Below are 24,959 nucleotides of genomic sequence, written 5' to 3'. Positions count from 1 at the left end.
ATGTGTTTACTCAAGTGTAATTGTATCTCAGTGTTATACATCCAGCTGCTGATGGCGAGATTATGTTGTGTATTCAGCACACAGACAGTGTTACGAACCTAAAGTCCTCTACTGGTTACAGGGAGGGGTTGTTATGTGTCCCTGGAATGAGGATGAGACTGAAAGCCTGAGTCACTGACTGCTGCAAACCGTCCCATCCTACATTAGCCTCTGCCCTGAAGACGTGACGTCAGTGGATTCATATTTCCCTCTTTGTGTGTGATACCCCGACCTGCAGCTGATGGAGTTTCTACGGGCTGCACGCACACAAAACACAGAAGAATCACATTGGTAATGTCGAACGTTATGATTTACAGCGTGAAACAAACCATCACCGCAGCGAACCACTTTTTTTACTCATGCTGCTCATGATGTCTGACCTGATGGAACCGGAGGACTTAAATACAGGCAAAGAGAAACGGCACGAAAAGAGGCTGTCCCTGTTTGACAAATCTAAGTATTGACTGCATGTATGGAAAGTACAGCAGCACGTGCTGCATTCATTGTACGTACAAGTTTAAGTAGTGCTACGGTAAATGGCTTTGTTGGGAATTTTAGTTTGATTAATCCTGATGTGCTCTCTAAAAAAAAAATTAAAAATGGAAAACTCTTATATCTGGTTGTTATGTGAGCATCATAAAACACAAAGAAATTAAATGACAGTTATTAGAGTCCTTAACCTCATCAGGGCCAACATAGGTAACAATAGACCATAGATTGTATTTGAACATTTTCCATAGTGTAACGAGTTATTTTAGCCTTTTTCCCACCCTGCTTATTGACATCTGAGCTGCATCAAACTTTGCACACATATAAGCTCTCAGCTTAAAACAGATTTTTTTAGACGGTTGGTAACAGCAGAATGTGCGCGTTTTGGCATCAGTTCGACTTTGCAAACACCAATCGATCAAAGACGTCAGTAAAATCATTTAACCATATACACGTTAATAATAATCATGAAAATAAACACGCGCCCTTCTTACGTCATAAAGTTTAAGAGGAGGGGTCGTGCGTAATGCATCCTCTTTGTGGAAAACAGCACAGCCAACAGAAGAAAGGGGCAGGCGCATTTTTTACAGTTTGCTGCACGAATATAAAGATCGGCGCAATTTTCACTCATGCAAGTTGTGCCTCCTCAGCATCGCCCTCACACTCCAGCCCCATTGCCTGGGGATCTCCAAAGCTGCACGGCAGAAAAACGGCAGCCTGGGCGTTATTGGTGGTGCCAGCCGGAGTCACTGAAGCTTCAGACGCTGTGCAGACGGAGACTCCGCTCAGAAGTCCAGCGCGGAGCGCATCTGTGGCGCCAGTCTGACTCAGTGAGTCGCTTTAAGACTATCGGTACCATGACACCATCACACTCCCCGGTCACTGGATCTTCAGCAGTTTCTCATTAGTGGATGCGCGCCACTAGGGGAATCATTTTACGCACGAGCACTTACTGGCACGAAGCGACTGTGGAGATTCTCGGTCTCCTGTTGCGCCATGGAGAACTCCAGCCTGCTCAGTAGCAGCGCACACATTGCTGGTATGATGGACTATCTTATCTCAGACTCCTTGAAGCGAATTGTGGGTTCCCCAGGGGAAGGTGTGCTGGACGGATTAGGGCTCACCAGGGGTGCCATATTCCTTAAAGGCAGCGCATTCAGGACTCCCGCTGGAGCTGACTTTATGGCCGCTCCGCCGACGGAATCCCCTCATCTGATGCCTGCCTTCTGGGATTCCCCGCTCAGCCATGGAATCAATGTGTTTGTGGGACTGGTCCTTTGTTTCACAATGTTAGGTCTGGGCTGCACGGTGGAGGTGAACCAGCTTGGAGAGCATATCCGCAGACCCATCGGGGTGCTGCTGGCTCTGGTGTGTCAGTTTGTTATCATGCCCTTGGTGGCCTTCCTCCTGGCTTTAGCTTTCTCTCTGGATGATGTGGCAGCGATGGCAGTTCTCCTCTGTGGCTGCTGTCCTGGAGGAAACTTATCAAACATCATGTCCCTGCTGGCGCACGGAGAGATGAATCTCAGGTAGATCTACTGTAATCACCCCTTAGCTAATACAAGGAGACTTATCCTGCTAAACTAAAACCGATTTCACAAGGCTGAAAAGGATTATGTGCGTATTATTCTAACATTTACGCACGGAAATAACCCACGCTGAGTACATTTCAAGCATAACTTTGCAATTCTAAACGCTTCCCTAAAGTCATTACTGCATATTTCTCAGTTAAAATAATACCACATTGTGAACAAAAACTGCGTCCGTCTCCTGTAACTGTGCGTTTTTGCTCTCCTCTCCCCAGCATCATCATGACCATATCATCCACCCTGCTGGCACTCGTTCTCATGCCGCTCTGCTTGTGGATCTACAGTCGGGCCTGGATCAACACACCTGTGGTCGACCTGCTGCCCTTCGGGGCCATCATCCTGACCCTGTGCAGCACCCTCATCCCCATTGGTTTAGGAGTTGTGTTGAGGTACCGCTACACGCGTGTGGCCGACATAGTTTTAAAGGTAAAGTCAGAGCAACTTATCAAAGTTATTTTGCAAAAAAAAAAAAAAATCAATTAAGTCATTTTGAGTTAATTGAACGCACAGTACTTATGGTGACTGGGACCACCTTTGCGCAAAGGCGCACTGCGTCTTTTCCAGCTGGTGTCATTAGTGGTGGGGGATGCTGACCGCAGGAAGAGTGACATCACAGACTCTGTGTCCGGAAGAGCTCCTCCCTGCTCTTACTGATAAAGTCTCCCATGAGGGAGGGGACTCATCATTCTGAGACAGTGTAGTCAGGCAGCAGAGACGCACCAATGCAGCCCTGTTTGAGGAGTTCTGTCAGTTTGAATTATAGGCTATCTTATAAAGGATGCAAAACTTAAAATACTGAAATGTATGTTAGAAAGAGCCAGAGCGTGGATCAAGTGTAAAGGTTTCATAGAAAGAGGCTGCCATAAAGTTCTGTGCATAAGCCATTCCTCATTTCTTTACATTTTGCCTCCAGGGAGCCAGACTTTCTTATAATCTTACAAAGTGGTTTCAATTAATGTATGTTGGGAAGACACAATTTTTCCCCATTACTTTACAAAAAAATGCATAATTTCTTTGCACCACAAGATGATTCCCAAATAGCTATGAGCTGAATACTTGTCCTATCTCAGCATGGGGTGCAGTGTATCCTTAGTAAAATGAAGGAAACAGGACAGTGGAGGACAAAAGACATTAAAAAAAACTCCCGTAGCAGATGAATAGTATCAGTATGAAAAGTCCTTAAGATATAGAGAAAAACAATCTAGTCCTTGAGTTGATCCATTTATTGTGCTAAAGCCTCATCAGAAATGTTCTCCATGAGAGGGTGGTGGACAAGAAGCCATTCTTAAAGAATGGAAACGGGGAGAAAAGGCTGAGGTTTACCAAATGATACTGAAAATCTGTGGCAACAGGTCTTATAGAGGGATAAATCCTCCCCAGAGCCCAGACCTCAACATTATTGAAGCAGTGTGGGATCATCTTGACAGAGAACGGAACAAAAGGCAGTCAACATCCAAAGAAGAGCTTTGGGATGTCCTTCAAGAAGCCTGGAGAACTATTCCTGAAGACTAAAGAAATAACAGAAAGCTTGTGTAAGAATATTTAAGTTGAGTTAAAGAATAAAGGTGGTCAGACCGAATAATTGACTCAAGCTTGTTAGAATTCTACAAACTCTGTTTTGCCTCACTGTATTTATATTTCCTGTTTCAGTACATCACTGCACTTATTTTCCATTCTCCTGGTAATATATGAAGACATGGGGGCGGGGCGAGACTTTTGCGTGTATGATATGTACAGCAAACCATTCTTATCCAGAGCTCTTGTGTGTGCAGGCATCTCTTTGGTCTCTGCTGGTCACCCTTTTGATGCTGTTTATCCTGACTGGAGCGATGCTGGGACCAGAGCTGCTCTCCACCATCCCGCCCTCTGTCTACGTGGTGGCCATCCTGATGCCTCTGTGTGGCTACGCTGCAGGTTACGGCCTGGCAGTGCTCTTTGACTTGCCCCCCAACAGCTGCAGGGCAGTCTCGCTTGAGACGGGGTGCCAGAATGTGCAACTGTGTACAGCCATCCTGAAGCTGGCCTTCCCCCCACAGCTGATGGGAGGGATGTACATGTTCCCCCTGCTGTACGCCCTGTTCCAAGCGGCCGAGGCGGGCATTTTCATCCTGGCCTACAGGTTGTACAGGAAGGAGGTCCTTCACAAACCAGATCCCACGATGGACGGCTACGACACGGACTTAACGTACCAAAGATTTCACGATGAGGACTTTGACTCATCGTATGGTGCGGTAACAGTGAGCGACCCAAACAGCATCATGTTGGACCCCTGCCCTCCTGATCCAACTCCTGTTTAGGGTGCAGATTTGAGAAAGCAGCTCTGCGTTGCTGATGTAAGGCAGCACAGTGAGATCTGCAGCTGGATAGGCTAAATCATTCTGATTGTTCTAACTCATAAAAAACAAAAAAAAACAAACATGGAGACTAAGCAGATGTATGTTTATCATGGACATGGCGGGCGGCTGAAAAAGGTGCTTAATGTCATAAGCTTAATTCATTCATGTTAACCACGGATGTCTTTTATGCTGAAAGAACGTTGCTGTTACCTGTAGAGTTAAAGTTAGTCAGCATTTAGTTCCTGTGATTTACGGCTGTGTGTGTGTGTGAGTTTGATAGAGGGTCTAAAAAACATTTGACGAACATATCAGATTCATTCATGTGCGGATTTCCAAAAAAGCCTGTGCCAAACGAGTATCTGAACAAACTGTACTATATGTGTATATCATAGACATCTGTATAAAAGAAGAACATTAAAGACATATAGGCTAAACTAAACCTCTATGCTTACCTTGGTCACGTGTCTGCTGTTTTTATTCGAGGCAAGTCCCACACCTGAACCCAATCAGGCCTGATAGAGCGCTCGTGTCGTCCAATCTATTTAAGTAGTTACGACAACCAGCTGGTGTCGGTTGAACAAAATGGCAACGTATGGTGAGGAGCCAGTAGACAACTACTTCTACTCATCCTACAACCCTTACATGGGCAGATACCCCAGGCCCAGAGACGCGGGGTGGAAATATAAGAATTACTTCTCCCACTATGGAGACACTTCTGAGGCCTTCAATAACCACCAGCGCGCGCAGCTCAAGTCCATCTTATCTCAAATCAATCCTAAACTCACCCCACGGCTCAGGAAGGCGAACACCAAAGATGTGGCGGTGCAGGTCAACCCGAAGAAGGACGCCTCGGTACAGTGCTCCATCGGCCCGCGGACCCTCCAGGCCATGAAGCGCGACTTTCAGCGCAAGCAGAGGCCGGAGCCCGCGACGCCCGGCGGCGGCAGCCCAAAGGCGGCGGGAGCCGTGCGTTACCCCCGTACCCTCGCTGTGTATTCACCTATAGCTTATAGGAGCGTTACATCCTTCCTGGTTGACGAAAACAACAATAAAGAGTCCTCGACTGACGCGGCGCTGACCGCAGAGTCGCCCAGTGACCCGGCGGACGCGGGAGACGCCGAGAAGGACGAGGACAGCCAGGCCGGTGACGAGGGCGGAATTGCCGCAAAACTGTCTGAGCAGAACAAAAAGCAGAAGTCCAAGCCGCAGGTGATGAGTGAAGGGGCCCAGCTAACTGCGGAGGAGTCAAAGGGCAAGGCGCGCGTGCGCTTCCAGGTGGGTTAAGACGCGCACGCGGGGTGGTTTGATTCAAAGCTGGAGGAGAGGTGCGCAACTTGTTCCCTAATACTCACTCCAAGGCCGTTTCATAATCTGCCTTTCAGTTGTTTTAATGCAGAACTTAAAACTAAACTCAACATGGAGCCAAAAGCAACAGTTCATGTAACTGATGTCCTTAAAGTAAGTCCTCCATTTGGGTTCGGTTTCATGGTAAAATTGTCTTGTTTTAACGCTACTGCTTTATTCCCCCTTCGCATTAAAACGTCAGCCTTGTAGTGAACAATTAAAGTGGAATTTAACCCAGCAGTCTCTGGACTTGGAGCAGTAAAGCCTGCCTTCAAGGGGAAACTGCTTAAATGATGCTCCAAAAATCCCAAATCTGTAGTTTGCAGATGAAATGATCCAGTAAGATTCTGACTATTAACACTCGGTCTGCGAAATCTACCTAATCTGCTTTCTCTTCAGTTTCTGGAACAGAAGTACGGATATTATCACTGCAGAGACTGTAATCTTCGATGGGAGAGTGCCTATGTGTGGTGTGTTCAGGGTACCAACAAGGTGAGAAGGCTATAGCAATATTACACCAACTCTACAATTTGTAAGCATGATTTTAAAATGTTTTAAAACTTGTTTAAAATTTCAGCTGGCACTTTCTTTATATTGTAATGTGGCTAGGCTCCATACCAGGGATGTCCACATCCGGTCCTTGAGGGCCGCTGTCCTGCAGGTTTTGGATGCTTCCCTGCTTCAACACACCTGATTCAGATCAATGCATCATGAGCAGGCTTGTGCAGAATTTAATCTTTTGAAGAGATCCCTTTAATCTGAATCGGGTGTCTTGAAGCAGGGAAACACCTAAAACCTGCAGGACAGCGGCCCGCGAGGACTCTGGACATCCCTGCTTGAAGCTCCAGAAGAGACCTTTGCCCTAACAACAACATGGTGTGTTCCAGGTTTACTTTAAGCAGTTCTGTAGGAAATGCCAAAAAGAGTTCAACCCATACCGTGTTGAGGACATCACATGCCATGTAAGCGTCTCTTCCTTGCTGCATACATTGGGATACTACTCACCACTTCAGTGCTCTTATTCTAATTGTTTTGCCTGCAGACTTGCAATAAAGCGCGCTGCTCCTGTGCCATGACACAGCGGCACGTCGATCCCAAACGACCCCACAGACAGGACTTGTGCGGCAGATGCAAAGGCAAGCGGCTCTCTTGCGACAGCACTTTCAGCTTCAAATACATCATCTGAGTCATCTCAACTGAACTTTTCCCTGTAAAACTCATCTGCACAAGTCCTGGAGGCACCTTTTGGCCAGTCACTTTAACCAGCAGGTGCAACTCAAATGCAAAGCAGATTTTGGTCTTTCAATACTTTATTTCATATAATTTTGTGTTACTCTGAAAGCAAAACACACTTTACTATGTAATAAATGACTACCTTGCATTCTGTAATTGTTTGGCTTTTTCATGTTGACCCTTAACGGACAGGACTAAAATGATCTCCATGCTCACGGTGTGGGTTCCCACTTTTCAAATATTTCTTTGAGCCTCACCTTAAGCTTTATGGTGCACCATCAGCTGGCTCCAGTTTCGGGATATGAACGTGTCACCTCGTCAATAACTTCAGAAGGTCCACAACGTGGGATTAAGTTTTTATTTCTTCCAGAGAAGGCTGGCATGGAAAGGAAAAATGTGTAATGCAGCTCTACATCAAAACATCTTCCAAGTAAATCCTTAAATTAACAGCATTTAAATGTACCAGACAAGCAGTGGGGGGAAAAAAGAGGAATGAGTACAGTGACTAACAATGTGCCATGACATGCTCTCCAAAGCATTCGTAAGTCCATGTCCTGCAGTCACAGCAAAGTGGGGCCTGTCGGCATTCAAAGCTTCAGTGAGATTTTCCTCTTGGGGGGAAAACGTGGAGAGAAGGAATGCATATGAACATGCCTTGGCTGCATTGAAAAGGCTGAGCAGGAAGCTGGCTACTTTTGATCTCCCATGCCATGGCTATTAAAAGAGCCAACCCTAAAGTGAGCACTAAGACCACAGCCAAGGCAGCCTGTGGGAAATTTTGAAGCTTGTTACAGAATGACACAAAGGTGGAGCAGCTCAAATGAAACAAACCTGGTCTTGGCTTCTCTCATCACATTAGCTTTATACATACATCCTTTCGGATGAACAGTGCATTAGACAAAAGTACGGGGAGGTGGAATACTGTTTTTACACTATACATTTTCTAAAATATATACAGAGTAAAATAAGTTATGTTTCCATAATGAGCTGTAGCCAGTCGCACGTGTGTGTGCAATTAAATGCATTTGTGTGAGCATATACCAGAAGCTCCAATATATATATCACACAGTCAAGAGTCTCTAAAGGCATCTACTTATTTGGTTAAAGAGTGAGTTTTGCGTGAGGATCTGTTGAAGCAGACTCTCTCCTCAGAGCAGATCAATAAACAGATATATTTCTCTTTTTACACTCCCTGAAGGTAAACGTTTCCCACAGGGTTACAATTACATGTTAAATATTCTAACATTTACAACCTAGGATGTTAGCTCTAATAAAAAATACATTTCTCAAAAAAATATTCTTGCAGTGCTTTTTCTCTTTCAAGCATGCAGTTGAAAACTTTTTTTTTTTTTTTTTCTCTCCTCTCTTTAAAACCAAGATTTTTCTGAGTTTGCTTGATGGTGTGTCCAACGCATGTAACGCCTCCTCCGGACTGTTACATGCTTCAAGGCCCCGAGGCGGCCGCTGCTCTGTGCGATGGGACCTTCTCATCAGGCAAAAAAAAAAAAAAGTCATCACCCAACTGCGTCTTCTTACTCTTCCCGAGACACACCACAACATGACTTATTGCAACTGAATTTTGCAAGTTGGCTTAGTCTGGGAAAAGATATTAGCTTTAAGCATTCAAACGTATTTTTATAATATGTTAAGAGTCACAGTTATTCCCACGCATCCTTTAGCCCTTTGTAGGTGGAGTCTCTCTGGTCCTCCTCCCCTCAATGTCTTCCCTCCCTCTACAACTGATGTGAGGTGTGTGTAGAGCAGGGGGATACTTCTGTCCAGTTTAGTCCAGCCTGCTGCACCACAGGCTCAGAGTCCAGTGCTGACCATGGTGGTGTGAGGCTGGCCGGCCTGGGCCTGACTCAGAGCTTCACGGATCTGCAGGTTGAGCTCCATGAGGCGGGAGCTGGCCTGAGACAGGTCCCTGCTGGGGCCCACCACCGCCAAGCAGCCCGTCTGGCCCAGCGTTTGGTGACGGAAGTAGATGTGCAGAAGGGTCTGAACTGCATTATCGGTCTCACTGCCGAAGATATCATTAGGCCACAAAGACCTGGAGATAAATGAAGCAGGGAACAATAGCTGTAGTCATAAAGAACATTTTATGAAGCATTTTTGTTTGGTTTGTGCACATCAGGTGCCTGGTTTGAAATAATCTGCACAGCAGTTTTCAGTGTGGGTGTAAACTCTCTACAGCAGCGAACACACACCGACACACTTCCTTGTTCCATTAAGTTATTTAAAATCTGGCACACAGTCTATAAAGATAAATCCCAATAAATATACAAGCATGTTTATTAACCACGAATATGGATTCATGAATCAATCTTTGTTTATCCACTGTTGGGAGCAGAGCTCTCCCACAACATATTCAAACTCTTAATAAACTCCATAACTATTCAATACTCCTAACTTTTAAGTCTCTTTGTATTCGTCTGCTAAATCAGTGTAATGTAATAAACTTGCACAGAGCCAATTTGTGTGTCTCGTCTGTGTTGCCGCCGCTTCACACACACTGATGATAAAACAACTGATCCCACCCACAGTGAGGCGAAACCGTCTGTGATGAAAAACAAAAAAAGCATTGCAGAGCCGTGTGGAATTGAACTGTACTGTACCTGGTAATAGAGAAACACCATTAGATCTCAAAGAAGACAAACACTGGCATTAAGCACATTATACAGCGTAATTCTCAGCAGCCCCAGACAGAGAATAACCAACGCAAAGAAAATCATGGGGTTATCTTTGATTGTGGCTACAAATGGTAGTCTCAAATCAGACACTAAGAGAGGTTCAAAGACCACAGCTGTCACTGTCTTGGGACCAGGGACAGGAAGTCGGTGCCAGAAATTTAGGATTATCATGTAACAGGAAAGTAGCATGGAGTAGCTCTGGCACCATCATGTAAAACCTAAACAGACAGAAGTCCATCCATCCATCATTTTCTATACCCGCTCAATCCAACTCTCCAGTCATTGAGTCGTTTAAGTCATTGAAAAGTCAAAACATTTGTTTCTGTGCCATTCATCTGTTTCCTGTTCATCTTACCTAAAGATTTTGACCTGTGTGAGGGCAGAGCTGAAGTCTCGAGCGCGGAGAGTTTCAATCAGTGACTGGATTGCTGTCTCCGAGTTGGTCTGGGCATTGTCTGACATGCACACATCCTCCTGACCATCATTTCCTGCTTCTGCCTCAACCAGGCAACTCTCCAGGATGGTGAGTTCTTCAGACATGTTTGTCACCTTAGAAACAGAGACATGAAACAATATTTGTCCTAACATCATTGCACTGAATAATGGCAGCAGGTGTGGAAAACACAAATGGAGGGTAAGCAAATTAAACCTCATGTAAATATTAACTGAATCAGCTGATCCCATCAATCGGTATGGAAAGTCTAATTTAATCAAATACCACAATCTGATTAAAGCTAAACCAAGGTACAGTTCAAATAGGGGCCAACTGCAATACAGACATAGTGATGACCATTTATATAACCGGTGCTTAAACTGTGTTGAACAAAGAACTTGTGGAAAACTGATATAATTGTGAGGTAAAACATATTTAATTATTTTCATAAAAACTGAAAAATAAGAGAAAATGAAGGAAGCATCCATGAAAAACAAACAGACGGCAGCGCTGCCGCTGGTCTGTTCTGGTTTCTCTAACAAAAGGGAGACAAGACAGATGTTATGCCATTAGGTTTGTGTATATTTGAACACAGTTTCTAACTGGACATCCCAGCACATCTACCCCAAGGTCAGAGCATGCAATGCTAACAGAAACTGCTAAAAAAAAAAAAAAAACAAGAGCTACATCTCAGACTCTACAGACCTCAGTTAGCATGTTAAATGTTAAAGTTTGTGACGCGTTTGGAAGCGTTGCAGGAGAAAGCCAAAAAAGGAAGAAGAACATGGCAATTTTTTGGCCCTAATGCACAGCCCCATATTTTAAATAAAACCAAACAACATATCAGCACAAACACCTCATACCAACTGTCAAGCACGGTGGTGGAGGGTTGATGATTTGGTGTAATAAGCAAACATATGTTGCTGCTATGCTGAGATTAGTTTATCTAATATCAATGGATGATTTTGTAACTTTGGTCTTGAAAATGATCACCACCAGGGAGCAGAATTTACCAGGTGAGGTGCATGTTTTCATTCCTATTTGAGCTTAATTTATTCATTTACTTCAAATCTAGGCTAAAAATCTACTTATTTAGGATTGCTTTTAATACCCAGTAGTATGATGACACTTTTATCTTATTTGATTTTGTTGTATTTTATTGCTTTCACTGTTCTTTTATTGTTTTTACTTATTCTTCTCTTTATTTATTACCTGCTGTAAAGCACTTTGGTACATCGGAAGTCTTGTCTGTAAAGGGCTGTATAAATAAAATACATTTACATTTAAATGATTGTTTATTCCCAGCCTACCAGATTACAGGTGGGTGGGGGGGTGGGGGGTGGGGGCAAACAACAAGGTAAGCATGACCTAATTTGGATGTTACTCACTGATAATGTGGGATGTGCATTAAACTTACTCCATTACTTCACTCTGTTTATTCTGAATCTTTATCACTTGGCTCTCTTCCCCCTACATTGAGACAAGCCTCTATTAATGTTCTCTTAAAAAAGGACAAAGATGCTGATATTTGTACCTCCTATAGGCCAATCTCCTTAATGAACGTCGACACAAAGATTCTTGCAAAGGCCTTGGCCCGGCGACTTGAAAAGGTCCTTCAAACAATAATTTCGAAGGAACAGACTTTATAAAGGGGCGTCAGCTCTATTATAATGTTCGCACTTTGCTTAACGTAATCTACTCGAAAGAAACATGCACAACTGCACCTGAAGTAGTGATATCGATCGACGCTGAAAAGGCGTTCGATCGAGTTGAATGGAATTATTTATTTTCAGTCTTAGCTAAATTCGGATTTGGTGAAATTTTTACATCATGGTTACGCCTTCTCTATACACTTCCCTGTGCCAATATTACCACCAATAACACTCAATCCGGTTATTTTTTTCTAAATAGAGGTTGTAGACAGGGTTGCCCCCTATCTTCTCTCTTGTTTGCACTTGCAATAGAGCCGTTGTCCATGTACTTGAGGACCTCTCTCACCTTTGATGGCATCACCAGGACTCATACAGATTTGAAATTATCGTTATACGCTGATGACCTGCTACTATACGTCACAAATCCAATAGGAGCCTGCCCCGCCATTATTTCACTCTTTTGTAGATTTGGACGGTTTTCAGGATATAAAGTTAACGTTGCCAAGAGTGAATGTTATCCTGTCAATAAACTAGCGATGCAACTCTCCCAGTCAGACATCCCTTTCAAATTGAGCCTTTCGGGATTTAGGTATCTTGGGGTTAACATAGCCAGGTCGTTCAAATCTCTTTACTCTGAAAATTTCTCCCCCCTTTTAGCTGAGATTAAGGCAGACTTTCAAAAATGGGGTTCCCTTCCTCTCTCTTTGATTGGGAGAATAAATACTGTGAAGATGAGTGTTCTGCCAAAATTTCTATTTCTTTTTCAATGTTTGCCCATATTCTTACCAAAAAGTTTTTTTTTTTAAAACAGTTGACTCAATTATTTGTCATTTTTTGTGGAATGGCAAGAGACCTAGAGTTAGACAAAAAGTACTTCAGAACTGTAAGTTCTATGGCGGCCTCTCTCTGCCAAATTTTCAATTCTACTACTGGGCTGCAAACATAGCTAAAATTATACTCTGGTCAATTGATGTACCTTGGTATCAGCTGGAAGCGCAGTCGTGTCCCCCAGTCTCTCTTTCTGCTTTACTGACCGGCCCAATGACCGCTAACCCCTCTGGCCTTACCTTCAACCCTGTGGTTATTGCCACACTCAAGATTTGGTTTCAGTTTAGGAAACAGTTTAAATTTACTGCTCCCACAGCTTTAACCCCATTGTTAAAGAACCCTGTTTTTAAACCCGCGTTTACTGATTCCACTTTCTCCTTATGGCATGATAAGGGGCTGAAATGTTTTGAGGATTTCTATAAGGAAGAGATGTTTTGTTCTTTCACAGACCTGGTTACTCAATTCAATCTTCCACCCTCTCATCTTTTTAGATATTTCCAGGTGAGGAACTGTGCAAAATCCTTATTTCCCAACTTCCCTCATATTCCACCTAAGCAGCTATGGGGTGAACTCTTACAAGTTAACCCTTCAAAAAGGTCTTTAGTCTTAATAGTTTACAATTCCATCCAATCTTACGATGATCATTTATCCACCAACACAAAGGAGACCTGGGAGCGTGAGCTGGGAGTGATTTTTGATCAAAGCTGGTGGGAATCCGCACTTAAAGTCATTCACAAAACCTCTGTTTGTGCCCGTTTGACCTTAATACAATTTAAAGTTTTATTTAGATGCCATTATTCGAAAACAAGGTTGGCAAAGATTTTCCAAAATATGGTAGATGTCTGTGACAGATGCGGAGGCTCACCCTGCAATCTTACGCATATGTTTTTCTCTTGTCCAGCTCTTACGAATTTTTGGCAAATGTACTTCAGCACCATGTCCAAGGTACTCTCAAGGACTATTCACACTTCACCACACACTGGCATTTTTGGTCTTCCAGAAGACTATACCCTATACTCCGCTAAAGAATTGGAAGTAATAGCTTTTACCTCTGTAATCGCTAAACGCCACCTCCTTCTGAATTGGAAATTCAGAACAGCTCCATCCAGTACACAATGGATCAAAGAGACTATGTCATTTTTGAAAGTAGAGAAAATTAGATATTCAAGTAGAAGAAACTTGAGCAAATTTTATAGTAAATGGCAACCATTTATGGATTTTTTTGCAACAACATAACCCCCCTCCCCGTTCTTTCTTCTTTTATTTATTTAATTTAATTTTCTTTTTCTTTTTTTTTTCTATTATTTATGTAATTTATCTGTTATGTTTATGCAGACAGTTTAATCATCTTGTCATAAATCCTTTTTCATTGTATAGTCTATTTGGCCTTTTTTTTTTTCTGCAATCGTCTGTTCTTAAAACATAAAAATATAATCTGTATCTAAGGGTGTATACAAACATGTTTAATGATCACACCATTGTATACTGCTATATGTAAGTGCCTATGTTACTCTTGTATACACACCAATAAAAATATTAAACACGAAACATGGGTTTTTAGCACGGAACCCACGTCCCACTTACGGCTGCAAAGTGGTATTTACAGGAAAGTTCGGTCTACCCATAAAGTGTTTCAGTTGTATATCTCAGCTGGAGAGTGCAAAAGAGTTTTTTTTATATAACCTCATAGCTATTGTTTCTTCCAGTTATACTGATTGCTGTAGTTGCATTTTGATGTTTACGTTGATCATACTACAATGGCAGAAGCTCCTGGCAAAAATGACCTTTGCCACCGTCCCCTCCCACCAAAACCCGAGAACATAAAAGGGAAGTGAGACTGACATTTGATGCAGAACATGTGACTTTTCTTCTGGAGCGGTAAATAAAAAGCTTGAACTGTCAACGTTGTGGATGCAGCTTATGTTGCATCTTTTTCCAGCTGAATAATAATTAAACCTTCAAAAATGACATTGTCCCCATGGTGACAACATTTCTGTGTCTCTACATTTACAGGAAAGTCCCCATAAGTTGGTGTGCAGTCAGACTTTTGTCCCCACAAGTACACACACACACAGAATATTCAAATAAATAAACTGAAAAATCAATTTGCTAACAAAAAAAATATCCTAACAGGAGAATATTTGGTTCCAGCCTTGAATAATTCTTTGCCCCTGAGAGTAGGAGACTGTATGAAAATGGCTGCAATTCTTTAACATTTCATATAATTTAACATCATTGAACACAGTCTGCACTTCCGGTTTCATCTTAAACCTATTGTTGTCGTAAAGAGCTTTGGTATGAAACCTGTACAGCTTTTCAATGTATTCTAATGGTTAGCCTGAAACTTAAACAACAAATGCATGCACCTGCACCCTGTTTGTTTTGCAGCAGTCATCTAAAGTCTTATTCTCACCTCTGCCTCTCTCTTGATGGTGTCCACCCTGCTGATGAGCTTACAGTAGGCCTGGAACAGCAGCAGCAGCTGAAAGTGCAACTTATAAAGCCTCCGACACAACTCCAGCTCCTGCAGAGACAGAAACATAGACAATTCTCAGGTGTCAGCATTAAAGTCTAGCCTGCGCTTGAAATTACTCTGATGATCCTAAGATTAGACAGATGGGTAATCCTGGGTTAGAGACATGGGAGCAGATGAGAGGGTTAACATCTGGTTTGGGCCATCAAGCAAGAGGTGAGTGAACTTCCATTAGAATCAGTCCTAAGATTTCAATTAGATAACCTAATGTCACCATCTGCTGTGATGCTGCTCGTGGGCCAAAATGACGAGGCTTTGCTGACTAGATGAATGATCCAAAGAAGTAAAAGTTACAACCCTAATCCAGGAAAACATGGTGGAGAAGAACTGTGATTGAAACAGATATGGGAATGAGACAATGAACATGCAAAATGAAAGGAAACCAACTGCAACATGGGCTCGCTAACATTCTCTTAAAGGTAAGAGCACCTCTGAAATCAACAGCAAAACAGAATGCGGGGATAACACAGCATCTTATGATTGGATGAATAAAGAAGTTTGAATTGGGTTACATGAAAAATAAAAGCAAAAACATAGACACAGAAGTGGGTGGCAGCATAGCACAGTCTGTGGCTATCGACAGCGCAGCTAATGTGTAGAGACATGAGATGGTCAGTGTTTCGTCCGGATGTCATTATGAAATTCTATAATATGAGAACCACTTACTGCTAGATTTTCCATTTGCTAAGCAAGAAGGTGAGCAGGTCACACACACACACACAAACACACACAAAAACACACACATACATACAAACAACAACAAAACAGGAGAGAAAGATCAAGAATTAGTTAGCTTAAACACGACAGCTGAGACACAGTGACCTGATGGGAAAGGAGAAGTGGTTTATTATCTTCTCTTCACACAGATCAGGGAATGCTCGAAACATGTGAGCTCACTTCAGCAGTTACAGAAACATTAACTCTGAAAAGCTGGATAACTGCATGTGTAAAGAGGGAGAGAAAGGACAAGGTACAGTAGAGGCTAACGGAGAGGAAGGAGAGTAGTAAAAGACCTCTGGAGGTGTTGCTGTTGTGGTTTAGCTTTAACCTAACATAACGTTTCCCTGGATGGGAAACGGATGAAAATAAAGTCTGCAGAACTTTGGAAGGAGCAGTTGTGCATGTCTGTCTTAAATATTAGAATTGTAAATGGCTTGCAGTCTTAGGAAGACATAAAACCACCCATAGGATGGCCAATCTGAAATCACATCCCCTGTTGCAGTCAGAAATAATGCCCGTGTTCTTTAAATCTATCGTTTGTCTTATTTGATCTTCAAAGGGGCGTTAAAAAGTTCTGTGTCTGCGTTTGACAAAAATGGGCAGTGCAACAGCAAACCATGTCAGGTGCAGGGAGTGTGCCGTTAGTGTTGCTGAGGAGTAAAGTTAGTATGTGTTTTTAAAAAATCTGTTATCCAAAAAATAGAAATGTTGAGGACCGAGACCGATGCGTTTGATCACTCCATCTGTTGCGGAAATTCACAACATGAAGCAAAATAGAGCCATCAAACAATGAGGATGATTTTGCCATCTGCTCACTTCTTCACAACAGGAAAAGAAAAAGGAAATATTGGGTCCATTGGTCCTGACATTAAGAACAAGCGGAGATTCACCACATGATGAAAGAGACGTGGAAATATCCAGATCGCTTCCAGGTTTATTCAATTTGGTCACTGGTTCAAGTCTGATACCTTGCTGGTAATACTTCAAACACATCAAACAACCAATTTCTGCAACCCAATAAACCTGTATTCCTTACTTGTTGTCTTTTATCGTTTGTCATAACGTGCTGTGGCCGAGTAATATGGAAAAATACAGAAAAATCAAACCTGTTCCAAAAACTTCAATGGTGGACAAGAGCTTCGGGGTTACTTTGTAAATTGGATGGAAATAATGTGACATACTTATGTTACATTATTTATGTAACTATATAACAAATATGGACTTAAAACCCACAAAAGCGTCTAAACTGGCCAAAGTCACCCCCGTGTTGATGGCTTCAAAAATGAATCCCTGAATGAATGGCTGTCCAAACAAACTTCCTTAACACCTACAGAAACTAGGAGCCAGCATATTTCTATAATTCAATGCAAAAATAGGGACCCCAAAAGAAAAAAAAAAGAAAAAAGTTAGCAACTGTAAAAAGTTTACAGTTGCCAAATGAGCCCTCACTCCTACCTGTGCATGAGTATTAGGTCGTTGGCTGCTGTCTTTGTCTCCAAACGTCTTCCTGCAGTTCTCCAGCCACTACAGGGTTGAAAGGAAACGCACAGGTGAGACCAAACAAGAGGTAAAGAAATATAAGGCTTAGGTCCAAGAGGGGAAGGCCAGTAAAAGAGACCCCCTCCCGTAGACATATGCGCCTACATTTGTTTGTATATATAATAAAGGTTGTTCAGGGAGGAGATTCAATAAGAGTGTGGTACTTAGCGAATTAAAGATGGCCTGTTCCAGAGCATGGGATGGTATCTAGCCCTCTAGGGAATATTGCCGTCTCATTCAATTAGCGCCCCTGCATCCCAGAACCCTCTGCAATCTCATTTCTCTTTCTTCCCCTCCCCCTTCCTCTCTTCTCCCACCCCTCACAGCTTCTCCTGCCCGGCCTTCTGTAACTGATTTAGGATTGCTGAGGGTTATTTTTATCCCTCCAGTAGGGGCTGTCACTAGTGATGCAAGCACTGATTTAATGTTCGCTTTACTGATGAGACAGATTGAGCTTATCTTGTACAGCATCAGCTGTCTGTCTTTATGTTCTCCCCGCCTTGCGCGGCGTGATCGCTTAGAGATGAAGGGCATTTTACATTTTACACAAATTAAGGAGCCATTATGATTTAGTCACTTTGAGTCTTTCTCTCTCACACATCCTGATACAAGAACTAAAAGTGCAACTGTGGCGGTCTTCTAAATCCGAGTATGTGAGGCAACGTGCCCTGTGGGTAAGTGTTCAAAGAGAATAGGAAAGCAGATATGGTGGATGATAAATGTGGTAAAAGATGTGGCGACTTACGAGCTCTGCTGCCTCTCTCTTGGCGTTGTAGGTGTCCAGGTGCTCCTGTAGCTCCAGCACACTAAACTTCAGAGTCTCCAACAGTCCACAAGAGACCAGCTACAACGGCAGGACAGGACACCGCAGAGATTAAGTCACAACATTCAATAAAAGGCACAGCAAGTGGCATTCTATTCTTAAGATCATTATAAATAACCATGGAGAACCGTCTTACCGTCTCGGCATCCAGCAACACAGTGGGGCACTGCGAGCGAGACGTCATGACTTCTAGGGAGCTGAGGAACTGATTACCCATTCGCTGAAGCCTCTCTCCAAGAAAGCGAACGGATGCATGTGTGATGGAGCCAAATTTCCTCTGAATACTCTATAAAAACAAAAGGGATGGTTTTAAAAATAATCATAAAAGAATGAAAAGAACACAACAAAAACAAACAGAATAATGAAAGGCTTTACTGAGATGGAACACAAGTAAACGTAAAATGAATGGATTTACCTCAAAGAGTCGGGAAAACACATGGAACGTGTAAACAGCAGAGGACCCATCTGAGTCTGACAACATCTGGTTGACATGACAACGCCAAGCATCTTCCTCATTGTCATAGGCAACAGGCTGGAATGCTGCCAGAATGGCAGAGAGGAAGGGCGAAGGAGGTGGAGAGGCCTGGATCTCTGGGAAGCCGTCTGCGTCACCCTCATCTTGACTGAAACACACACGGGGGCCAATGAGCTACGATCCAACATGTTCCAAACCCCAGCACGGAAGGACAAATGTAAACACACACACACACGCTCGGTCTCACTTGCTGCAAGTAAACAACCTCACGCTGCTGTCTTTCCACCTCCCTCGCTGTGAATCCTACTGTACCACACAGAAAGCTTTGATCCACAGCAGAGTTTTCACCATAACATGAGCTATTAGCATTTTAGCATCATGCAACCATCTCTTTCATTCTCACATACACAAACACACATGATGTACAGACAAATACTCACAGGCCTGTAGGACCAAACAGCCTGAAGAAGCAGACAGAATATAAGTATTTAAAGCCTGCACTGCCGAGCACTGCAGCGGACACAGTCTCTGTCCTCATCCTCATCCCAACTATCGCTTCTCTTCCCCCAGCTCTCTCCCCTTGTCTGCAGCACGAATGTGCTGCAACTGCTAACAGCACTAGCGCACTGCTCTCACATCCCACACAAGACTGCAGAGTGCTCTATACAAGCAAAGCTTCTACACACACTCACCCCCCTCACACACACTTCTGAATGCAAAGCTTCTAATTTAACACTAGTGGAACGTAGCCTTAGTTGGTTTTATCTTGTCCTCTCTCAAATCCACATTTGTACCAGCACACTTTAATAGGTTAATGTCCTGCAGTATTCAGATAATCACTCAAAGTCTAAGCCACTCAGACGCTCATGATTCATGTGTGGGCCTAAGTAAAAGAGCCCCAGTAGAAGAATTTAATAGTAAGAGGCTGCTGTAATTATAATTGTTACTGTTCTAAGTACCAATGGAAAGTTGCTCACTTAGCAAGATGCAAAGAGAGCAACAGTGTCTGCATTTTTCTTTGCTCAGCAAAGCTTCATCATATTGTCTCACTGTAGTTTGCATCTATCCCTTTAGAACTGTCCTCTAGTCAGAATTGGCCCACCTTGAGAAGTGGACTGAAGCCAGCCTCCCTTCATCATTTTAGTAAGCCATGCCAAGAAAGATATCCCATCGTAACATTTCAGAAGTCTCACAGAAGCCACTTATTGTAATCCATATGTCCACAAGCAGGCAGTCTTTTATAAACTGAATCTAAATTTATCACAAAGGAAAGACGATATTTGGTTTGAGAAATAGCTGTAATAAACAATATAATTATGATTTTCATACCTTTAAATGTGACTGGCATTTTGTTTATGTAATTCAAATGTTCAGTTAGTAAACCATTTCAAATAGCTTTTAATTTTTAATATTGATCATATTTATTGGATATTTATTGCTCCAGCCAGAACTGGACTTTTAAAATGCATGTAAACATGTTAGTCTGACCACAATCGTACTAAATCAAGCTTCTCAAAAGTGAGCTGACACATCCAAATAATGCAGTTAGGGACAATTCTGCATGTATACGCTCAATTCAGACTCATATGGGCTATTGGTGCCCTTTGCGTTGCTCTAAAGTTTTTTTTTGTAAAAACACACAAAGCCAAATTCCCAATAAAACTGCTCTAATTTGGATATTTCTCTTTCTTTTGTCAGATGGCTAAACATGACAGAAATTGTGATTAAGAACCCATTAAGACCAGCCGTTACTCACAGTCACAGCAGACTGTTGCTCTGCTCCCATAAAAACCTGATTTCATAACTGCAGCATCATCCGACAAAATCGCCACTTAAGAAACTTCAAGACGTCTGTTCAGTAAATTCGGTTATATCTACATGAGCAATGATCTCCCAAAGAGAAAGTTGGAGGCAGCAGAATGTCTTGAATGTTTTCTCAGACGGTCCACAGCGTTGGACACACTTTAGTCAATAACTTGATTCTGCTCCCGATTAGACGGCCAAGTCAAACTGTAAACATTGCTGGTGTGTGCATGTGTGTGTGCGTTGGAGCTGCTTTATCTCAACCACAGTGCAACTCACCAACAGGACCAACATAAGAGCAGTCAATGAACTGACGGAAAATGTCATGCCACGTTCTGGTCCACCTACCTAGACATGCCAGAGAAGTCCGCCTCCTCTTCCTCACAGCGCTCATCGAGCTCCTTCAAGGCCTGTGTCACATCTTCATCCCACATGGAGCCACAGGTGCTGTCTGGATCCGGATCTGGATACGGATCAGGCTTCGTCTCTGGTGGCATGGGCAGACACAGAGGCAGAACCGTCTGGGATTCTTCCTCACAAAGGGACCCTGGTGGGGTGTCAATGGCCGGCGGGGGAGGGGGGGCTGGATCTATGTCTTCTGGAGGGTCCCGAGTCTCCTGGGGGTCATGAGTGTCCTGTGAGTCTGGGAGGTCACACAGCTCTGGTGGGTCTGAGGGCAGAGGGGGGGCGCTGCAAAACCCCGTGTCCTCACTCACGCTGCTACTCAGCTCGTCTGCTGCCGTCATGCTGACAGCGTCCTGCAACACAAAGTCAGAGGGGGCGCTCAGGTGCAGCTTGAAAGATCATTTCACACACCTTGCCTGGACAAACTACTGTGGCCTTTATGGCATCGTCTTGTTTGGTTTCCTTACGAGCTGGAACTTAAACAGATTTTTGTGACATTTGCATCATTTCATCAACAGAAGATGATACTGACCAGTCTGAAGGTCAAACTACTACAGACTGTCAATCAGATTAATGACTTTTCCAATTTTTTTTAAATAGCTCCCCTTAAACCACCTACTTTTTTCTGTTTTTTGGCAGTGTGTTCCGGGTCATAGTCACACTGAAAGGTAAATCTCGTAACTCTCTGGAGGACTGCAACATGTCTTTCTCATGAATTTGCCTGCATTTAGATTTTTTACCATTTGCCATGGCTCTTCTGTTTAAAAACATCGGCACAGAATGGATCCCATGATGATCCTGCTTCTCCAGGGGTGATAGGTTTTTGCATTCCCTCGTTCCCCAAAAAGTGAAGTATAACTACTTTCCCGTGTTTTTGAAAACTCACCCAGATGCCTTTTAAATCTTCAAATTTCTTTGAAAGAATCAATGGCTTTTTATGGCCATTCTTCCATAAAGCCCAGTTTTGCACAGCCAACAGCTTAAAACGGTCCCCTGGACAGACATTCCAGTCTCTGTTGTGGAGCTTTTCAGCTCCTTCAGGGTTACCTTCAACTCATTTGTCATCTCTGATTAATGGGTTGTTGCGGTGCGATATCATTTCCATTTCCTAACAATCGTGATTAATGGGGTACACTTAAGTCAGCGCTTCTAATGTTGTTTAGTTCCTCAAAGATTCCTCTCGATGTCACTCTAATCCAACATTTCATGTAAGAAATGAAAAGTAATTGATTAACAGAAGCCAATAAAAATATATCAGTGAAATACCACTAAAAGCCAGATGTCGATGCAAATCAGCAGTCGTATTATGGATGAAAGACGAGGAACGAGCCAACTGCTCAGTAAATGAATGATACAATCTGCTTGGAGGCATGTTACATCTCTAAAAGGGGCTTCCTGTATGATGACGACCGACTAACTGCACATAAATAATGGACTGCATTGCAGACCTAAGAAATTAATACATTAAGGGCACATCAGGTGAGGCTATAATTTAAAATCAACTTTAACAGCAAATGTTTATGTTAAAACATAAAAAAAACAGTTGAAACTGTTACAGCTCGTAAAGAAGACCTGATAAACTTCAGTTCAATTAGGAACTGCGCAGATGTTCAGTCTGTACGTGGAGAATGACGAAGGCCTGGCTATTCATTTTATTTTTTATTTTTCCTCCTTCTGGCTGTTCTTTTTTTTATATCTTTTAAAAGTCTAATGCATTACGCAAGCCGAGCGTGGCAGGCAGCCAGTACATCACAGAGACAGCAGCTATATTACGGAAAGCTTTTAGAAGTGGCCATGGCCATCCTGTAGGGAAAGAGTAAGAGTATTGATGGTTTTATCTGGGGCTCATTAAACTAAGAGCCAGGGCCGTGATGGGGGAGGCGTCCTTGGGCTGATACTGAGATCACCGGCTAGATGAAGTTCCTGGAGAGTTACACTCAGCTCTGTGTGTAGAAGTGTAGCAGGCACCTGCTTGAAAACTGATTTGGACAGTGTATGAACTAAAGCTAGTTCGATATTTCTGTATTCATACATAACTGGGCCATTTCAAACAATTCTCCCACTGTGCATGCAAATAAAAACCACAACATACTCACCATTGTTAGTATAAGTGACAAATGTCAGTAGCAGTAAACAGCACAAGGAAGGCAATGGCATGTTAATAGGGCAGCAAACTGAATAGGTTAAATGGCTAGAGCTCTACGGTTCAATTAAAGTCAACACACACCACTTGTAAAGGACTCATACTCACACATGTATCTGCTGAAGATAAAGGAGCTGGTGTCGCTTTCACAAGTTTTTAAATGGTGGATTTAGTTGGAATGGTCAGTTGCTGTGTTATTTGGGGGTGGGGGGTGGGCAGTAACAGCTGACCTGAGGTGAGCCTTTTCCTCTTACCAAATCACAAAAATCAAGCCGCAACACCATCAAAAAGGCACAAGAGCTTTAGAGCAGGCCTTCAGCACCCACACCCAGAGCGAAGCGACCAAGAAAGCAGTCAGAGGGGAGTTCAGAGGAAGTGTAAGCAGCAAGCAATGTCTTAACCCGACAGCAGGCAGGGAGGCAGCTATGGAACCAACACTTTTACCCCATCCAAAACTTCCCGAAGGTAGCTGATCATCCATTTAGATAACAGACAAGCTAAGACGTACAGTAAAAGCAGATAAAAGCTGAACAGAAATGAAAAAAGCAAGCTAAAAAGCACCCGAGCACCACAGCTTATTGCTGCTCCCGATTGATCGCACCTCAGGCAGCTGGCTGCTGGTGCTGTCTGAGTGGGCCATCTCCAAACTGGGGCTATCCAGTCGGGGGAGAGAGGGCACAGAGGGCAGAGTGGGAAGGACGGTGGCCTCTTCAGTCATGGCACTACTGGAGGATTCTTGAGACTGCTGCAGGGAGTCCACATGGTTGGAGGCAGTATCGTCTGTGGCAGAGTCGCTGTTCAGCTGGAGAACAAAAACAAGATTCAATTCAATTAATTTTTATTTATATAGCGCCAAATACAACAAATGTCATCTCAAGGCACTTAGGTGCTGTTTACACATACCCGGGTATTTTGATAAACGAAGACCTTTCCCTTCGTTTGTGCCTTTCGTTTATACACAAATGGAGTTTTTTCCTCCGAAAACGAAGCTGAAAAAAAACTCCGGCAAAAGTGGAGATTTTTTAAAAACTCCGTTTAGCGTTTGTGTATAAACTGGTTGAAAGAGACAAAAACGGAGTTTTGGGCAATTGAGAATGAGGAGTTGTCGTCATAGTACAGAGCCCCGCCCCTATCCGCCATGTTGGCAGGATGCTAGCGTGAAAACGCCATTCTCTCCGTTCGTTTACAGTGTACGCGTGTGTTTTTAAAATCAGTAAGTTTAAACAGTCCGGAATTGCAAGCACATGCCTGGAAATCACTGCTGTGTGAAGAACTGTTCCAGTACCTCACATAATACGTTTGGGAAACATAGGAACAACGAAATACATTTTTTCGAAGTTCTTCCTGTCAGCGGTTCTCTATTAGGCTTCTGATTGGCTTGTGTGGAATTCTCATTGTTCCAACACTGCTACCGTCAGGCTTGGCGTAATTTAACAGCTCTTGATAGCGTTTTTATGCTGATCAATGTAGACGTGTTTTTTTTTTTTTTTTTTAAACGGGGCTGTGTGCACCTAGTTATTTTTGCAAACGAAGGTTAGAAAATATGCGTTTATCAAAATACCCGGGTATGTGTAAACAGCACCTTAGATCAACTCAACTTTTCTGCTTATACATGTTTAAGCACAGCGGAGATTATTTTGTACATGTACGACTGTCAGTGTCAGGACTTAGAAAAATTCCTGAATGAGCTTAGTTCAGTCTAATTGCAGGTGTGATTTGACCAAATATAGTTGAACTACAACTTTACTTTGTGGTACAACATGTTTTTAATGCACATAACATTGACTACAAAAGACCTGGTCATTACCTAAGAGGCATTTGGTCATTCTGTCTTGTGTTCTTATTACGTTTCCATCAATTGTTTAAATTTTAGTAATGCAGGCAC

General features: G+C 43.0%; 3 protein-coding genes across 4 annotated transcripts in view; 2 read left to right on the top strand and 1 right to left on the bottom strand.

Moving 5' to 3' along the window:
* The first annotated feature begins 1,524 nt into the window (after positions 1 to 1,524).
* On the top strand, positions 1,525 to 4,414 carry slc10a4 (solute carrier family 10 member 4). Its single transcript, XM_075484732.1, has 3 exons — positions 1,525 to 2,057; positions 2,333 to 2,543; positions 3,890 to 4,414. The coding sequence occupies exons 1-3, from the start codon at positions 1,525 to 1,527 to the stop codon at positions 4,412 to 4,414; spliced, it is 1,269 nt and encodes a 422-aa protein (XP_075340847.1).
* Positions 4,415 to 5,035: 621 nt separating this feature from the next.
* Positions 5,036 to 6,983, top strand: zar1 (zygote arrest 1). Its single transcript, XM_075484733.1, has 4 exons — positions 5,036 to 5,728; positions 6,197 to 6,289; positions 6,685 to 6,759; positions 6,840 to 6,983. Exons 1-4 carry the CDS (start codon positions 5,036 to 5,038, stop codon positions 6,981 to 6,983), a joined length of 1,005 nt encoding a protein of 334 aa, XP_075340848.1.
* A 391-nt stretch (positions 6,984 to 7,374) lies between these two features.
* Positions 7,375 to 24,959, bottom strand: part of fryl (furry homolog, like) — a 64,116-nt gene continuing 46,531 nt past the window's right edge. For both annotated transcript variants that reach the window (XM_075484727.1, XM_075484728.1), the window contains 10 exons: positions 23,676 to 23,876; positions 20,875 to 21,284; positions 18,664 to 18,871; positions 18,385 to 18,534; positions 18,171 to 18,269; positions 17,342 to 17,410; positions 15,833 to 15,850; positions 15,047 to 15,157; positions 10,076 to 10,269; positions 7,375 to 9,080 (listed from right to left, as the gene is read on the bottom strand). In XM_075484727.1, coding sequence (XP_075340842.1) covers positions 8,840 to 9,080; positions 10,076 to 10,269; positions 15,047 to 15,157; positions 15,833 to 15,850; positions 17,342 to 17,410; positions 18,171 to 18,269; positions 18,385 to 18,534; positions 18,664 to 18,871; positions 20,875 to 21,284; positions 23,676 to 23,876 — 1,701 coding nt within the window. In that variant the 3' untranslated portion in view covers positions 7,375 to 8,839. The remainder of the gene's footprint in view (positions 9,081 to 10,075; positions 10,270 to 15,046; positions 15,158 to 15,832; positions 15,851 to 17,341; positions 17,411 to 18,170; positions 18,270 to 18,384; positions 18,535 to 18,663; positions 18,872 to 20,874; positions 21,285 to 23,675; positions 23,877 to 24,959) is intronic.

The sequence above is a fragment of the Odontesthes bonariensis genome, chromosome 15 (assembly GCF_027942865.1).
Source record: "Odontesthes bonariensis isolate fOdoBon6 chromosome 15, fOdoBon6.hap1, whole genome shotgun sequence".
In the NCBI taxonomy this organism is placed as follows: Eukaryota; Metazoa; Chordata; class Actinopteri; order Atheriniformes; family Atherinopsidae; genus Odontesthes; species Odontesthes bonariensis.
Note: the sequence above shows the minus strand (reverse complement) of the source record. Positions and strands in the feature narration are given on the sequence as shown.

Excerpts from the sequence above, each read along its gene's own strand:
- slc10a4 (XM_075484732.1), top strand. The coding sequence starts at position 1,525 with ATGGAGAACTCCAGCCTGCTCAGTAGCAGCGCACACATTGCTGGTATG. Across the intron at positions 2,058-2,332 it reads CACGGAGAGATGAATCTCAG|CATCATCATGACCATATCAT; the intron begins GTAGATCTACTG and ends TCCTCTCCCCAG. Across the intron at positions 2,544-3,889 it reads TGGCCGACATAGTTTTAAAG|GCATCTCTTTGGTCTCTGCT; the intron begins GTAAAGTCAGAG and ends TTGTGTGTGCAG.
- zar1 (XM_075484733.1), top strand. The coding sequence starts at position 5,036 with ATGGCAACGTATGGTGAGGAGCCAGTAGACAACTACTTCTACTCATCC. Across the intron at positions 5,729-6,196 it reads AGGCGCGCGTGCGCTTCCAG|TTTCTGGAACAGAAGTACGG; the intron begins GTGGGTTAAGAC and ends CTTTCTCTTCAG. Across the intron at positions 6,760-6,839 it reads TTGAGGACATCACATGCCAT|ACTTGCAATAAAGCGCGCTG; the intron begins GTAAGCGTCTCT and ends TTTTGCCTGCAG.